Below are 17,076 nucleotides of genomic sequence, written 5' to 3' on the forward strand. Positions count from 1 at the left end.
GGGTCCTAGGATTGAGCCCCTTGTCAGGCTCCGTGCTCAGCTCAGAGTCTGCTTGAGTTTCTCTCTCCATCTCTCCATCTCCCTCTGCTCCTCCTGCCGTGTGCTCGCTCTCAAAGAAAGAGCTGTCAGTCATGTCTAGTGTTACAGAGAGCTCTGTAAAATGCAGGTTAAAAACATCCATTTGGCTTTGGAACAGGGAGACCATTGATACCCAAAGCAGTAACCTTGGCTCCATCTCGTCTTAATTTTCAGCGTTTAGAAGACTATCAACGTCGTCTGGATACCTCCAATCTGAAGTTGTCAGAGTACCCAAACGTGGAAGAGCTCAGGGTGAGAGATGGTCTAATCATAATTAAAAAAAATAATAAAACACAATTTACTAAAGACCTGGCAGGGTATTAGCATCTCAGAGGGGCATCCATCACCTGAAGAAGTTCTTATGTCATAGATTGTCTATATTTATGATTCTGTTCTTCCTTTTCAACGTCTGGTCTATGTGAAGATGACTTTAGTCTTTCATTAGAGGAATATTTTGTGTAAAACTAACTTTATATAACAATTTGTGGGGGACTTAAGGAACATTAGTTATTTAATTTTATTGTGTTCTCATAGTATGAATGAGAGTAGGGGGTGTTTGCTCTGGGAACTTTCCAGATTATTGAGTAGAACAAGGTAATTGTTTTCATGAAGCTCTTCAAAAGCAGAAATGTTGAAACCATTACAGGAATGATAGTAAAGTATTTTGTAATTGCCATTTCTATCATGTAGGGCTCTTGTATTAAAGAACTGCTTGGGATTTTCAGTCTTTCTTGTACTGTTTCAGTAGGTGGTGGTTTGAGTAGATTTATTTGGTGGCTAGTAAACTAGACTTTTATATCATATATAGCAGTTTATCAAAAGCATGCTTAATATGCTCAGCGCCTTCACTTCCAGGGAATGAGATTTTTCTAGAGCTACCTATACTGAGAGATGATTCTCTTACTAAATTATTAGTATTTAGGGGTGCCTGGGTGGTTCATTTGGTTAAGTGTCCAACTCTTGGTTTTAGCTCAGGTCATGATCTCAGGGTCCCAGGATCAAGTCCCACATTGGGCTCCATGCTCAGTGAGGAGTCTATTTGGGTTTCTATCTCTCCTTCACCCGCTGCTCCCCCCCCCAAATAAATAAATAAATCTTTAAGAAAATAATTAATATATGGAACAAGGTCAAGTACTACCTGGACTTTTTCATGAGTACTGTTCCTTAGAACTTTGTAACTAGAGCCTGGCGCTCACGGGCCTCTTACGTAGATAAGCTATGCATTATCCTCATCTAGTTATTCATAGAAAAATTAGGGGATGGGCTGCAAATCCAGTGGCTGAATGTTTGTAACTTCATTTTCATAAGCAATTATCATCTATTTAGTGTGAGATTTAGGAGGCAGCACTCCTGAATGTTTTTCTACAAGATACCCCTAACTTAGGATATTGTATGCAGTTTACTGTAACTTAGTCTTTATTCTATGTTCAGTAGTTGGCAGATACCAATAATGATAGTGAAGGTAAATGGTATCTTTTATATGAGGAATTTCTTGAAAAGAGACTCTCTGGAATATCATCACACTAAGTGCTTGGAAATAATTTGTGTGTAATTCTCTTTATTTTGGCAGAATTTGGATTTAACAAAAAGGAAGATGATCCATGAAGGGCCATTGGTCTGGAAGGTGAATCGAGATAAAACTATTGGTAGGTGTAATGTCTGTCAGTTTTGGGGAAAGTGGAAGAAGTAAAGTTCCCTTGGGCGGAAGATAAGAGACGGCCATTTACGGGTTTCAGTGACAGCAGTGAGCAGTGCTGCTCTGTGTTATTTTTGCAGAAGATCTGTTTATGTGATTTTGTTCTAGGTGAAGTGCGTTAAATATTCACCGAGGGCTGAAGCAGAAAAGTTTGTCATGATTCAGTCCTGTCTCCAGCATTCATGTATGCCAGTGAGCTTCCTAATAGGCTTTCTTTAAACCACTCCATTTCAAACTATCTGTGATGAGGAATCATTGGGGTTTTTTTTATGTCTTGTCAGTCACAGACTGACACTTTGGTGTGATACAATATAAAAATGAATTATTAAAAAATGAAACTAAAAAAGACAATAGCAAGTCAATTTTTAAAACGTATTAGATTTAACAGAAATAAATTTTCTCTGTCAAATTGTTATAAAGTTTATAAAACACATCTCAATTTCTGCACTAATCACCTTCTCCCCACTTTGGTTTCTAGATCTATACACATTGCTGCTCGAAGACATTCTTGTATTGTTACAAAAGCAGGATGACAGACTGGTGTTAAGATGTCATAGTAAGATTCTGGCATCTACCGCTGATAGCAAACACACATTTAGCCCTGTCATTAAGTTGAATACAGTGTTGGTTCGACAAGTGGCAACAGGCAAGTATGTCCGCAGAGTGACAGTAACCCTCAGGTTCATCATAAAGTTGCATGAGATAGTCGGTATTGTTCAAATAGCCTGACTAGTATAGAGTTTTGTTTCTTTGTATTCTTAGACAAATGAAATGAAATGTATTTACTGCCTAGAAAGTAAATTAAGAGTTTATACCCCCAAATTACTTGAGAAGCCTAGGTTCCTCTGAGCAGTTTTCTGCACTTGAAAATTTCCTACACGCTACTTTGATCTTTATTCCATGTTCAAATCGTAGACACCAAGGAAGATGGTGCATTGAGAGGTAATCCCAATGAAAAGGCTTTCCTTAGAGTGGTATGCTTTTTGACTTGTGGTAAAAGAGCAAACAAACAAAAATGGAGAGGTGGGTGTAGCTTGGGATTTTTGAAATCATTTTAAGTTAGCAAATTATATATTAACTGTGGTAACAGTGGAGTCCCTTTTAAACCTTGTTAGTTCTGTAACAGCAAGATAAACTGGTGATCTCTTTTCTCTACCATTTATTGAATATTATTAGGTAACTGTTTAGCAAAAGGGCAATTCAAAATAAATGCAAAAACGTCCTAGTGTTCAGTCATTCAGATATATGGACACCTCCTTGTTTCTACGGAGTTACTGTGGAATCCCTGCTAGTTTTTATGATCTTGGTTTTGTTGGAGTATAGTATATACAATGTAACGTACAATAAGTCACACAAATTTAAGTGTATAGCTTGATGAATTTCTACAAAGTGAGCCCATTAACCTTTACCCAGATTAAGGTGCATAATGAACTGGGACCTTAGAAGCATCATCCTTCATGGCCTCTGTAGATCATATTCATGTTGTTAGAGTAATTTCTGTCTTCTTTCTTCCAGATAACAAAGCTTTATTTGTCATCTCCATGTCAGACAACGGAGCCCAAATTTATGAACTGGTGGCACAGACCGTTTCCGAAAAGACCGTGTATGTATTGGATAGTGCTACCTTTCTCTAATAGTTTTTATTATCCTGAACATATTATTCTATCAACTTAACTTGGTTTTTGTAATAGTACTTTGGAAACCAAAACCTACTTTGAAACAAGCACTTCTCCTGTTTTCTTTTTGAGATATTTTTCTAAGAACGTGTTCCTTTTTAGATTGATGTCCCATATTTTGATTCTATACTACTGAAAGTATCTTTTCTAAAGAAAAATTCTCAGAAGTGCCAAGTGAAGTTTTTTAATGCGAAGTGTATCCATAATGTTGCTTGTTAGCTTTTTCTTTAAGGTACAGCTGTTTTTTATAATCTCTACTTACGTTGACAAAATAAAGACACTCTCTGGAGGAAGTAGGGTTTTTTTGTTGGATTGGCTTGCTTTGGTTTCTGGTTTGTTTGTTTTTGTTATTATTTCTTTCTGACTGTATTTAAAGGGCATTTTTTTTTCCTTTCCCTTTTGGATTTTGGATCCTTTTCACACTTCCTGCAGCTGGCAAGACCTCATCTGTCGGATGGCTGCATCCGTGAAGGAACAGTCCGCAAAGCCAATCCCATTGCCACAGTCACCACCTTGCGAGTGAGTGTGCCTCTGCATCGTTGTCTGACTGACTCTGGGCTTTGGTCAGGAAGGGAATGGATGATTCTTACATTTCGTTGCAGTGATGTTTAGGCACCTCATGAAACTGAAAGGTTGTTTTCCTTCTTCCACAGAGGAGACAACGATGAAGAAGCAGCTCCAAAGTTAAAAGTGGAACATCACAGCATTTCGGTCCCTGGTCTGCAGAGTCCAGGTAAACTGATCTGTTAGGTTAACCTGGAAGAATGTAGTCTATGTGTTACTTGTGAAAAGGCAGAGAAACTCGAAGTCTTTTGATTTATGCAGATTCTCGCATCAGCTGTTTACTTTCACAAGCTTCGCTTATGAGCCTTCTGTGTGCCCTTGGTAACACTGCCCTAAGTGCCGTGTATTTTACTTAACAGCCGATGATCTCTGTACTCATGTGGTTATTTTTGTTCCAAGTATTTCCTGAATGCTTCGCGTTAAAAATTAAAAGTTTTGTTTAAGATCTATTCTGCTTTTTCTGTTCCATTGAACAGACAGAGATTTGGGATTAGAGTCTCCCTTAATATCGTCAAAACCTCAGTCTCATTCACTCGGTACCTCTGGGAAATCCGAGGTAGATGATCTGTTTGTGGCTGAGAGACAGTTTGCTAAGGAGCAGCATGCAGATGGGACTCTGCAGGAAGCTGGAGCAAGTTATCAAATCACAACCCCAGACCCACACTTGCCTGCCTCAGAAGAACGGTGGGCATTGGATGCACTAAGGAATTGTAAGTGTTATTCATAAGTTAACACAGATACTTGCAAAGTACCAGGGTTGTGTCGTGTACTGTGCAGCCACTTAGGGAGAATCCAAAGAAGTGGGAACTCTGACCTCTCCCTTAAAGAATTTTACCATCTAGTTGGGAAAATGATAGAAAACCTCCCACTTTTTTTAAAGTAACCAGTACAGGTATGTCAGAATTGATCTGGTTGTGGTGACCGGAGAGGGAATTGTCAGGAGACAAGAGGGAGGTGATTTATTGCCTTGAAGAATGGGTAAGACTCAGATAGGTATGTAGAGAATATGTAGGTAAGAATAATGGTAGGACCGGAAGTACAGAGGCAGGAGGCCCCGAGGGTGCTCCGAGAGCCGCGAGCAGACCATGTTAGTGCAGGTGTGGGAGAGAAGCTTGGAAAGGTAGGAGACGGGCTTCTGAGCCCAGCTGCTGTGAACCTTGAACACCACATTGAGTCCTCTGGATTTTAAGGATGGCACAGCACACAGGGCACCTGGGTGGCTCAGTCGGTCAAGGGTCCCACTCTTGATTTCAGCTCAGGTCATCATCTCAGGCTCGTGAGGTTGAGCTCCATATCGGGCTCTGCTCTGGGCATGGAGCCTGCTTAAGATCTCTCTCTCTTTCCCCTCTCTTTCTCTCCCTCTCTCCCCCACTCCCTCCCTCCCTCCCTCTCTCCATCTCTCCTTCTGCCCCTCCTTCACACACACACACACACACACACACACACACACACACACACTTGCACACATGCTCGCTCTTTCTTAAAAAAAAAAAAAAGATGGCAGAGCATGTGCCAGAGCACAGATACTCTTCTTATTTTCTTTAGAGATTGCAGTACTCTCCACCCTGGCCCATCCTCCCTCTCTCTCTTTCATACACACACACACACACACACACACACACACACACACACACACAGCGCACACCCACAAGGTGGGTGGCCCTTGCCACTCTGTTAGCTCCCCCCTCCCTCTCCAGCCTGGCTGAGAATCCCTTACAAATGGGAGCCTGTCCTGTCTCGCAGGTGTGCTGGAGGAGGGGAAAGACCGAGAAGGGTGGCTCTGGCTGCCAAGCACCATTTGAAGTTTGGAAGCTTGGGTATGACTAGTGAGAACAGACCGCTCAGGCTGAGAGTGTGGAAGGGTTGGGATGGGGGGAGGCCAGGAGGCTGTGGCTAGCCAGTGTGAAGGGGCTTGAGGCTGATGAAGGGGTCTGGACTAGAACGGCATCAGAGGAATAAAAAGCAATTGAGGACGCAACAAATACTCAAAACAATCGACTTGGTGCAAGGGCAAAGAAAAGGGAATATTTAGATGATTTCAGTGTTCTTGTCAGAAATCAAAGTCAGAAAGGACCACCATGGCCCACTGCCACACTTTCTTTTTTCCTCCTTTTTTTATTTGCCAGGGATTATGGGCTCAATTTTAAAACTGGCAAAGCTATTTAAAAAGGAAGTAACTGGCAGGAGGTTGGAGTTTTTAAGACCTGGGCTCTGGTGAGAAGGTGGGGGAGGGATGGGTTTGAGTGTCAGGGCTGTAGGAATGCGTAGCATCTCTTAGGGGAGTGTAGGTAGAGCGGAAGCCAGAGAGCCAAAGACTAGTGGAGACTGTTTGTCCAAAGAAACAGAAAATAGAAATTCAGCCAGAGTTCAGCGTCGGGAGTTGGTCACATTCTCTAAGATCTAATTTATTGTCGATTCTCCTGAATGAACAGTCAGAATGGTTTCCGATGCTTTGACTGAAACTGTCATTGTATGAGTGGCCGCACAGCATACACCTGCCCGTTGAAAATTGAATTACTTCTTTTCAACAGCCCAAGGAGGCCGTGCCACCAGTAAGGTCGTTTTTAAAAACTCATATACATTTTCCTCTCCTTTGAAAGTATACATGCTACCAAAGCATTGAAAGTAATCTCATTATAGGCTAGCTTTATTGTCTTCACCATTTAAGGAGATTCCTTGGGTTATTATAAATGATAAAATAAATGTTCAGAGTGTGTCTAATAAAATTAGAAAAAATAACGCCTGTGTATACGGTGTCTGCTTCTGGACAAAGCAAAACTTTGAGGGCTTCTTTGCTAGCATAACACAGCTTTTTAACATCCTTTTAAGAAGTACCTTTGGGGTTATGTGGAAGAGAAAAGAGAGGAAGGCATGGTGTCAGATTTAGGAGTGCCTCCCCACTCAGAAGGTGTACATCTTTCCAAGTCTCCTTTAATATTACATCTTCTCTAGATGGTGCCTTATTTCATTTAACAATACAAAACAAAAAAAATTATCACACGAAATTAATATTTTGACTCTATGTTACTAAAAAGGTACTTACTCTTAGAAGTAATGGATAAGTCCACACACTAATTTAATTCCAGCAGTCTGCGGTTATTGGTATGAATGTGTGGATTTTTCCCTCCCTCCCTGAACCTTCCAGTGGGCTTGCTGAAGCAGCTGCTCGTACAACAGCTGGGTTTGACTGAGAAGAGTGCTCAGGAAGACTGGCCACATTTCCCAAGCTACAGGACAGCGTCTTCAGGGGTGCAGACAGACGGTGGGGCCCAGAACTCGGAGAACAGTAAGGCCTATCCTCCTGTCGAAGGACAGATGCCCTTTAGAACTGGAACTGGTGACGTTGCAACTTGTCACAGTCCACGGACTTCAACTGAATCTCCGGCTCCACGGGATTCAGTGGTACTGGCCTTCCAAGATAGCCAGGCAAGTACCATCTTCGCCATGGACCACATGCTTATGACCCCAGAGATGCCTCCTGCAGAGCCAGAAGGGAGTCTCGATGAGAGTGGAGAGCACTTTTTTGATGCCCGTGAAGCACACAGCGATGATAATCCATCAGAAGGTGATGGAGCAGTTAAGAAGGAAGAGGATGTTAATTTGCGCATCTCAGGCAAGTTTCTTTCACATTTTAAACTTTGATTTTGATCGTTATCTGTGCTGTGTGCTGAGACGGATGTTGTTTGGGTATGCACGCATCATCCCTGCGTGTGTGTGCGTGTGCATGTGGGTGAGTGTGTAGCACTTACTGTTTCATGCGGTCAATTATTACTGAATCTGCTCTGTGCCAGACCCCATCCCAGGTGCTGGGATAGACGGCATTAGCTAAAACCCAGAAAAATCCACTGTCTTTGTGAAGCTTAAGTACTAGTGAGGAACAAGTCATGGTAAATAAGTAAACCAACAGATGTCAGATGGTCAGAAGAATTAGGAGGAAATGTAAGGCAGACCCAGGGGCAGACAGGGCAGTCGGGGAGGAGGGCCTCTGTTAGTTGCATGGGAGCAGAGCGGCGTGGGCACTGAGGGAGGGGGGCTGCAGCAGAGAGCCGGGGCGCACATGGTGGGAGATGAGGCGCAAGAGCTCTGCGGCCGGGAAGCAGAGGCAAGATCATACGGGGACTTTGTAGTTTCCAGCTTTTAAGATGCTAACTAATTTGGAATTATTCGGAAATCACATGAAAGTTTGCTAAGTTTAGCTTCAACCTGAAGTGAGAAGATTCTGATGTACTTAAAACTGAACTCGGGAAGTGGGGAATTAATGTTTTTTCTCCCTCTCTAATGGCTTTTAAGGTTGTCAGCATCACTTCATCTCTCTTTTTTGATGTGAGGGTGGCAGCACGAAGCTCATCAAGCTGCTCTGTGTCTGTCAACAGGAAACTATTTGATTCTGGATGGCTATGAAGCGGTGCAGGAGAGCTCCACAGATGAGGAGGTTGCCTCCTCACTTCCCCTGCCACCCGCGACAGGCATCCCCTCCATGGACTCTGCCCCCCCGCAGCATCACTCGCCCCAGCGTGCCCATTCTGATGGGGCGGCTTCACCGTTCACCCCAGAATTCCTGGTCCAGCAGCGCTGGGGAGCTATGGATGATTCCTGTTTTGAGATCCAGAGTCCCCCCTCTTGTGCAGATTCACAGAGCCAGATCATGGAGTACATTCGTAAGATCGAGGCTGACCTTGAACACTTAAAGGTACCTCAGACCTCAGCGTCCTCGCGGCTTGGGTAAAGAAACGTATTTCACAGAGAGGAGGTAGAGAACGACCACAGTGCTGAAGCCAGTGAGCTTGTTCAGGTTCTAGATTTGCTGTTTTCCTTGACCGTTACCCGTGAATAGACTTGGTTAAAAAGCCGAGATCATGGTGCATCTGGTTGCAGATCACAAGAACAGAAAACATCATAGTACTATATAGATGGCATGTTTGTGTGGGTTTCTCAGTGTAAGAACCCAAATAAATTTGGGATGATTGGCTGGCCTCCCTGAGGAAATGAACAGCAAGCCAGTGACATAGGAGGGCTTGTGTCGGTATGAATCTCGGCTAGGAAATGCTTTCACTTACTAATTATCCGTGAATTGTTAGGTGATGTGGGTAGTTCCCCAGATGCTCTGACACACAAAAGTTGGCTCCAGTGGCTCCCATGATCTGGAGAGCTAGACATGAATGGAATTTTGTGAATTGGAGTTGAGGTCACTGTACGGGCCGCTATTTCAGAACTGACTTCAGTGGTGATTCTAAGAAAAGGACTTTATCCTAAAGTTTGGCATCAGTAGACACAACTGCTAGAGCCCAAATGTTTTTTCATGACTTCATTTAGTTAGAGGCTTCGGAACATTAAAAGTGTTCTTAGCCGTTTAGCTGAAGACTGATATCCCTTAGTTTTTCTTTTAACTTCACGTGATAGGTTTTCCCTTCTTCATGTGATTGTAGGTGATGTCATCCAGGGGCTGATGAGGTATCTAGAAGGCCATTGTGGGCAGGTTGGCCCTAACACAGCTCATGTCACCTGTGGGACCATTTTCAGGGTGACTCTGGGGGTAGGAGAATCACCTTTACGTGACAGAGTTTTAAGTTACTCACTCCAGGGAGAAACAGGTAAAAGGAATGCAGTTCACTTTTCTCCCCCCCACTAACAAAATTCTTAACGACGTTAATGTTGAAATCTAGAAGCACGTACTGGTAATAGGAAAAAGCTTGCCTTTCTGTTTTCATAAAGAAAAATTATGATGTTCAAATGGCAAACCTATGGGTTTTATTTTGCAGAAGGTGGAGGAAAGTTACAGCAGGCTTTGCCAAAGGCTGGCTGGGTCAGCCCTCACAGACAAGCACTCAGGTATGTTAAAGTTGTGGATGCCCGACTCTCGAATCATTCTGCCTGAACAGTACATCGAATGAAATGATTTATTCTTGTTTAAAGTGGAAACCTTCCGAGATTCCATTTCTTTCCTGTCTTTAAAAAGCCACTTGTTTGCAGACATCGTAGATCAAGCAGAGGCTGTTATCTGCTGACTCTGCGCCTCCCCTTCTAGGAGGAGCTGTGGCTGTCTTTTTTCTGTGCCATCCCGCCCCCCACCCCCTCCTTCTTTACCTTTGCAAGAGCAGAAAACAGGGCAGGGGTAAGCCTGGTAAATCCTAGATTCCTGAGAGATTTGCCGTGCTGATGTGAGGGAGGCTCGTGCCCCCCAGGCCTTGCTGTGCCTTGGTGTCTGTCCTAACGGGGCGGGAGCGTGGTCTCCCCGTGACTGCAAATGGATCTGTGTTCAGTGCAGCAGTCTGTCCTCATTTGCTTACCTGTTTTCCAGTGAGGCCTTTCTGATCCAGAGAGACATACTGAGACCCACAGATGTCAGATGTTCATTTGTTCTTCCTAATTTGATCTCCACACATCTTTATTCTTCCCAGATAAAAGTTAGAACCGCGTGTCCTGGAGGTGACTGAAGGTTGTTGGACTTTGAGCATCGGCCTCGCATCACCCATCCTGGGCTCCACCGCGGACGCAGAGAGTGTGTGTGACAGAGGGTCTGCCTGTGAAGCCCCCGGGGGTGGCCGTGTGCCCGGGCGCCCAGAGCGGGACTCGTTCCTCACCGTCCGGCAGCTGCACGGGTCTGTCAGGGGGGGAGCCCTGACTCTCTCACTCTGCTCTCCTCACTATTGGAAATTCATTTTGATTCAGAACAAAAACCAAATGTATAGAGCTTTGGGTGTAGGATATGAAATTTTACTTAGACTTAAGAAAAAGAGAAAATCAGATGTATTTATTTGACTTCATTCCGTATTTGAAAGCACATTTTAATTTTTATTTTGCCATGTTTTGTTTTAATTGAGTAGTGAGAGTTTTAGCCCTTCGTATTTAGTACACCCGAGGGTCAGTTGCTCCTAAAGCCAAGAGTTCCGGATGAGGTATTAGGAGGCTGGGTGGAGAGGCAGAGAGGAGGAAGTAAGCCGGGGAAGGGAGGAGCATCCAGCCTTCATGAAACTGTATTCCATGCCCTTTGCCACCCGGTAGGCACTGTCTTTGAGGCTCAGTATGCCCATGGCTCCTGCATGCAGAAGACTTGAGCTGTGTGCTACCCACGTGGGCAGAGAGGTAGGTAGGCTTCCTCCCACCTGAGGCAGGCACCTCTTCTCTGTAGCTGGGATCCACCCCCAATTAACAGAAAATCCTCAGTGTACTAAATAGCAGGCACTTGAAAATGGGTGTGTTTTCTTCTCTTCTTTTCTATTGAGGGTAGGGATTTGGGAGGGAGAGGAAAGCAAATTTTATTTTCTTGGCTATAAATTTGTTATTCTTGGTATTGTTCCATTTTTATAATTATACATTAGACCTGGGCACTTGTGTAAAATTATCCCTGCGGATGGAGCGGGAAGGAAAAAACAAATGGAGACACTTCGGATGGTGGCAGGGGTGGGGGTGCGGAGGAAGGGCGGGAGCGGGGGAAAGAGTCTGGGAAGGTTAGCTAACTGAATCACTACTGAGTTGAACCATGGCTGTCATTAGCCACGGGTACTGCTGAATATAAGGCCAGTAACATTTTAGTACCTGGAGGTTTGACTCTAATATTAAGTTTGCACTGATGGTGCCAAAGGGCTCTTTGAGTTAAGAGGAGAGCCACGAGCGGAGTGGTGAGGATGTGGTGGAGAAGGCAGGGCTGCTCAAACCAGCTCCAGAACCACGTCCTCTGACTTCACTGCCGGAGCTTTCTCCACACTGGTGCATGACTGACCTTCACCATTGCAGACCAGAACATACACTGGAAACTGTGGGCAAGGGGTTGCTGACTGCCTGCTCTCGAATGAATCGTAGTATTGGCAGCACCCTACAGAGGATCAATGTTGCAGAATTGTGACTCGAGAACTCCTTCAGTTATATTGGCTTTCTGTGGTTTTCTTTGTGCATCGGGTATATGTGTTTTGGAGTATTTTTGCCAACTAGCACTAAATCATTTGTCAAATCTTCAAATTCTGTTAATATGCAAACCATTCCTCCACCGCTCATATCTTTCAGTAGTGCCCTCTGAACCCTGTGGGTAATCGGGATGTCATTTTACTCTTCCCCTGCACTCTCATGGCAAGTGATGAGGCTTCCCTACTACTACAACTTAACCAGCTCATCCGTGTCCGCATTCCTGTTTCCTGCCTTTTCAAACCCGATCTAGGTTTTTAAGTAGCCTAACTCGGATCGTTGGATATCCTCTCTAAATTAGAATGCTATTTTGAGTTGTAGACCAAGTATCAATTAAACCAGAGTGGGAGTAAAAATTTTGGAAGCAGAAGCTAGTAAGTGAAGCTTGGGACTTGAACTTTCTGTAGCTCTTAAGCAGGTAGAAACGGAATGGTTACGTGCGGCTGGAAACAGGTAGTCACTCCCAGCTGAAAGGGTAACACACCTGCAGCCACATGACACCGGTGTCCTCAGCTGGCATTTAATCAGGAGAAAGGTAAATAAAAAATAGAACGTTCACCTTAAGTTCAGATAGTCCAGGGGTAGTCACATGATTCTCTAGCATGCATTTAAGAAACTTTTAGGTTTCCTTTCTAGCTCAGCCAGATCTTGTCCTTAACAACGATTTGCTTTTCTTTTCCTGCAGTTTAACCTCTCCTTAGAACCGGGCTAACTGGAAAAATACTTTGACCATAGCTCTAGTACTTCCAAATAAATTCATACCTAGATTTTTGAGTGAAGCCCCACAACAAAGTCTTAAGTCTGAAAAGGTTCCACAATTTTGAGTGTTCTTTTTATCTTAACCAGCCTAACTTCTCCCCTCCTCCTTCCTTCTCAGCCTCACCTCCCACACCCTCCTTTTCTTTGGGCCTTTATAATCACGTCCACTTTACTTTGATACCATATATGCCCTTCAGGATGATGGAATTAGATATTCATCCTGTCTTTGAGTGACAGTGGTCACCATCAAAGCTGTTTTCTCAAAGTTACTTGACTAAAAGCTGGATCCAAGGGTGGTGAACAAAGCAACCTCCCCAGAGCTGGAGAGCTGGGTTTTAGCCATTGAAGTGACCTGCTGTGACCCTGGGCTCTCTTCTGTGGGCCTAATGGGTCCTTTGCTATTAAATGGCAAATTACACTTGGAGTGTCTCCTTCCTTTTAGAGAACAGAGTTAATCAAGGCAAATCAGCAAGCCCCCAAAGTGCTATAATTTAAAATCATGATTACAGCCCTAGAAGCCATATATTTTGCATACTTTAAAATCAGCTAACTTGGACTGCCTGAGTTGTCTTGGCTTTTAGAACCTAAACTGTTAACTATTTATTATGTTTTACCATAAGAAGGTATATTTCATTAGCTTTTTGGCTTCCCGTTCCCCAGAACAACTTCTAACCACTGTTAGAAAGGATGTGCCTCTTTATCTTATTTTTTTTTAAGATTTTATTTTTAAGTAACCTCTACACCCAACGCTGGGCTCAAACCCACAACCCCAAGATCAGGAGTCACATGCTCTATCGAGGGAGCCAGCTAGGCACCCCAAGGGTGTGTCTCATTAAAAACAGTTTTCTCTTTGTTTTTGGAGGAGAGAGGGGGAACCTAATGTGATTAAAGGAGACAAAGCTTATTTTTTTTCTTTTTAGAAGCTAAAGAAAATAATTACGCTTCCTGTGAGTTGTGTTTTACTTGCATACTTTTTTTGGGTGATGTTGGTAAATTAGGTATATTACATGGAGCTTCTGTATTTCAAACTGGAAACTCTCTTCTCCGAAGGTGGTATATGATGTTATTTTGAGCTACTAGAGCATTGGTCACTATTTCCTTCCCTGTATGTCACAGAGGGCATCACTGAGAAGTGTGTACAGAGGACCTCAAAATAGAAAATTCGGCAGGACCTAGTCCTTTTTCTGCTGGCTAGTTTTTTCCCCTCTACCATTAGAGTTTTTGTTTTGCAAATCCTGTTTTCTTCTGACTGTCCCACCCCTTTTCAGAGATCGGCAAAATTGTTCTTACTTCAAGAAGAGTTTCTTTTGCCTCGTTCCTTATGCCTTCCCCACTGGTACTGATGGTTTTGATAATAAATTGGTAGAGAACAAAAACGTACCTCATAGAAGGAAGCCCTGTCTGCCATTTCCAGGTGCCAATGGCTAAGATGTACTGCAAAAGTGATATAACTGTAATGTGCACACTATTGGTTATTTTTAATAAGCCTCTTCCTACTAGAGCATTTTATTTTCCTTGTTCACCATACAATCATGTACTCTTTAACAGAAATTACTTTTAAAAAAATCTGGAACTATCTTTAAAAAAAACTTTATTAATAATCATGTATTTTTACTGATCACATTTTGAAATGCCTGAAAGACTTTATTGTTCTAATTATCCAGATGTACCTTTGTAAAATAGCTCTTTTATGAATTAGCTGATAAGGCTGTATGTTTCTGGAACAAAATATTCGTCATCTAAAAACTTTCTGTTTTCTGGGGTCTGGGAAAATAGAAAATGAGAGTTCAAATATTAAATATGCTTAAAGGAACCAAGGATGTGACTTTTTATTTATATTCTTCTTGATCTAACTTACACAAGTTACACTGGAAAAGCTTACGCACCAAGGAGGCCTTAATTAATCTTACTGGCAGTGAGCGTCCCACATCTTGCTGCTTGTGAGAGCGTCTTTTCTAGTGAGACCAGCCGGCTGACCGCTAACGTGTGAGCCTCCATGAGACCAGCAGCTGGGAATGCCACTGCACATGGGGCAGTTTTACTGAGGCTTAGTGCACATAGCGTACAATTCACTCCTTTCAAGTGTACAGTTCAGTGATTTTTGGTGTGTTTTTTTAAATTGTAAAACATGCTCATAAAAGTTGTCATTTTAACCATTTTTAAGTGTATGAATCAGTGGGATTAATGGTTCACTTGAAAATAACTTGGGCTTCCTGCTACCCTAAATGAAAATCTGATGTCTTTATTACCATCCTTATTCCCAATGCTGGACTAACTAAAGGAGCAACACTTCTATGCTTTTATTGATCCCATTTCAACTCTGAAGGCTCGCTGAGTTGGGCTTTTGGCTATGTTGGTTTTGACATAGAGGTATCATTTGACATTCTTGGGATGATATTTGAATTTTCAGTCATTCAGGGGCACATTTGGCTGATCTAATAAGTGTAGCAAAAAAATGCTTCATATTTTATAGGATGTTTTTAGTTCAGCCTTTTAAAAATTAAGGCTATTCAAATATCCTTTGAGGAAATTAACCTGTTAGTAGTTGCAGTTGTGTTTACAAGGATAGCTGGGAAGGGGGATGAATACCTCCTCCATTCGTACCTGCTCCTGGATGGCCATCTTCTAAGGAGAGCACTATCTCTGCGCTTGAGCAGTTCCTTTCACTTTGGGCTGCCCTCTTCGAAGCTATAGGACCAGCTCACCAAAGGTTCAATACCAACTTGAAAAATAAGAGGATCTATCCCGATGAGTAGTTGCTTTTCAGTGGAACATGATGTCTCCCTACTATGACGAATGTCCTAAAACATTACAGATAAATAGCTAGATGTGGGTGTTTCCCATTTTTTTTTCTGTCATGTCAGGTATAATTCATCCCGCTCACAGCAAGCGCTTGCCTGATTTTAGCCATCAGGGGGCATGTTTGCTTTGCCGCCTATTGTTAGTGAGACACAATCGTTCCCTGAGCGTCAGCCGAGGCCTTGGTGTGAAATCATTGAAGGTAAGTAGAGCTCTGTTTCTATTCTACTGTCTTTCCCCCTTATGTGATTAGGCTGCTTTTGGACCTAGGTATAACTTAAGGCTTCCCTTACAGCATTTTATTCCAGGGGATCCCTTTCTTTGTACAAGGGACCACAGGGTTGGGGCCACATGAACGCATTCCTGATCAAGAACAATAATTAGGGGACTCCGGGGTGGCTCAGTCGATGAAGCATCTGCCTTCGGCTCAGGTCATGATCCCAGGGTCCTGGGATGGAGCCCCACATCGGGTTCCTGGCTCAGCGGGGAGCCTGCTTCTCCCTCTGCTGCTGTTCCCCCTGCTGTGCTCTCCCTCCCTCTCCTGTCAAATAAATAAAATCTTAAAAAAAAAAAAATAGGGTACATCTTGGTAATTCTTAAAATTTTTTGGAGAATCATCTGTACAGGTCAATTTTTTTCTGCTATCATTATTTTAAATGATGAAGGGGAGCAGTGCTCAATCGTTTTGATCTCAGGATCACTTCATACTCTTAAATTAAAATTATTGTGGGCCTCCCGGAGGAGCTTGTGTTCGTGTGGGCTGCATCTACTGACATTTACCTTATCAGAAATGAAAAAGGAAAATGTAATATGAAAAATGAGAAAGCCAATAAAAACCCAAAAAATTCATATAAAAAGTCATAAACCCATTACATGTTTTTATGAAAAATTTTATTTTCCACAATAAAATTATTCATGAGAAGAGTGTTTTATGGTTCCTCAAATGTCTTTAATTGTCTGTCTTAGTAGAAGGCAACTGGATTCTCCTATCTACTTCTGCATGCAATCTGGTATGCTGTTTTGGTTGAAGTATATGAAGAAAATCCAGCCTCACACAGACACATATTTTAAAAAGGGAAAAGTATTTTAATAGCCTTTTCAGATGAATGTGGATATTTCCATACTACACTGAAACTTGGTAAGTGGTAGTTTCTTAAAAGAGAGCAGCAATGTGGAATCTGAAGGCATATCAATGAAATTTTTATACCTTGTGACACTAAAATCCATCAGTCCATTTTATACTTTTCAGTGTGCGAAGAATGGTATCTTTTCCCTATGCATCATTTTGTAATATCCTGTATCGATAATTTGGAAAATACTGGTTTATGAACTGTGCAGGCCTTCAAATGTTGACACATTTCTTTATATAGAATCAAAAGCTCACATGTATTGATATCAACAACTGATCTCATTGGAAAAGTCTCACAGTGGTGGACACGTTTCCAAATTTGTAGTTTAACAAAAATAGTTACGACTCCCTGTATCCCTGAAAGTCTTGGGGACCACCAGGGTTTGCAGACCATACTTTGAGAACTGTTGGGGTGGTGAAAAGAGCCTGAACAGTTGGATTCAGTTCTAGCTCTTGTGCTCACTTGCTGCGTGACC

The 17,076-nt window shown here is 42.6% G+C and overlaps 1 protein-coding gene across 6 annotated transcripts in view; it reads left to right on the forward strand.

The window, feature by feature from the left end:
- ARHGEF12 (Rho guanine nucleotide exchange factor 12) overlaps positions 1 to 14,485 on the forward strand; it is a 144,226-nt gene extending 129,741 nt beyond the window's left edge. For all 6 annotated transcript variants that reach the window (XM_027581584.2, XM_027581580.2, XM_027581582.2 and 3 more), the window contains 11 exons: positions 253 to 330; positions 1,649 to 1,724; positions 2,253 to 2,420; positions 3,290 to 3,377; positions 3,883 to 3,969; positions 4,104 to 4,183; positions 4,491 to 4,724; positions 7,160 to 7,627; positions 8,388 to 8,704; positions 9,774 to 9,843; positions 10,413 to 14,485. In XM_027581584.2, the coding sequence (XP_027437385.1) occupies positions 253 to 330; positions 1,649 to 1,724; positions 2,253 to 2,420; positions 3,290 to 3,377; positions 3,883 to 3,969; positions 4,104 to 4,183; positions 4,491 to 4,724; positions 7,160 to 7,627; positions 8,388 to 8,704; positions 9,774 to 9,843; positions 10,413 to 10,423 (1,677 nt within the window). In that variant the 3' untranslated portion in view covers positions 10,424 to 14,485. The remainder of the gene's footprint in view (positions 1 to 252; positions 331 to 1,648; positions 1,725 to 2,252; positions 2,421 to 3,289; positions 3,378 to 3,882; positions 3,970 to 4,103; positions 4,184 to 4,490; positions 4,725 to 7,159; positions 7,628 to 8,387; positions 8,705 to 9,773; positions 9,844 to 10,412) is intronic.
- The last annotated feature ends 2,591 nt before the right edge of the window (positions 14,486 to 17,076 follow it).

The sequence above is a fragment of the Zalophus californianus genome, chromosome 11, assembly GCF_009762305.2.
Source record: "Zalophus californianus isolate mZalCal1 chromosome 11, mZalCal1.pri.v2, whole genome shotgun sequence".
NCBI lineage: Eukaryota > Metazoa > Chordata > Mammalia > Carnivora > Otariidae > Zalophus > Zalophus californianus.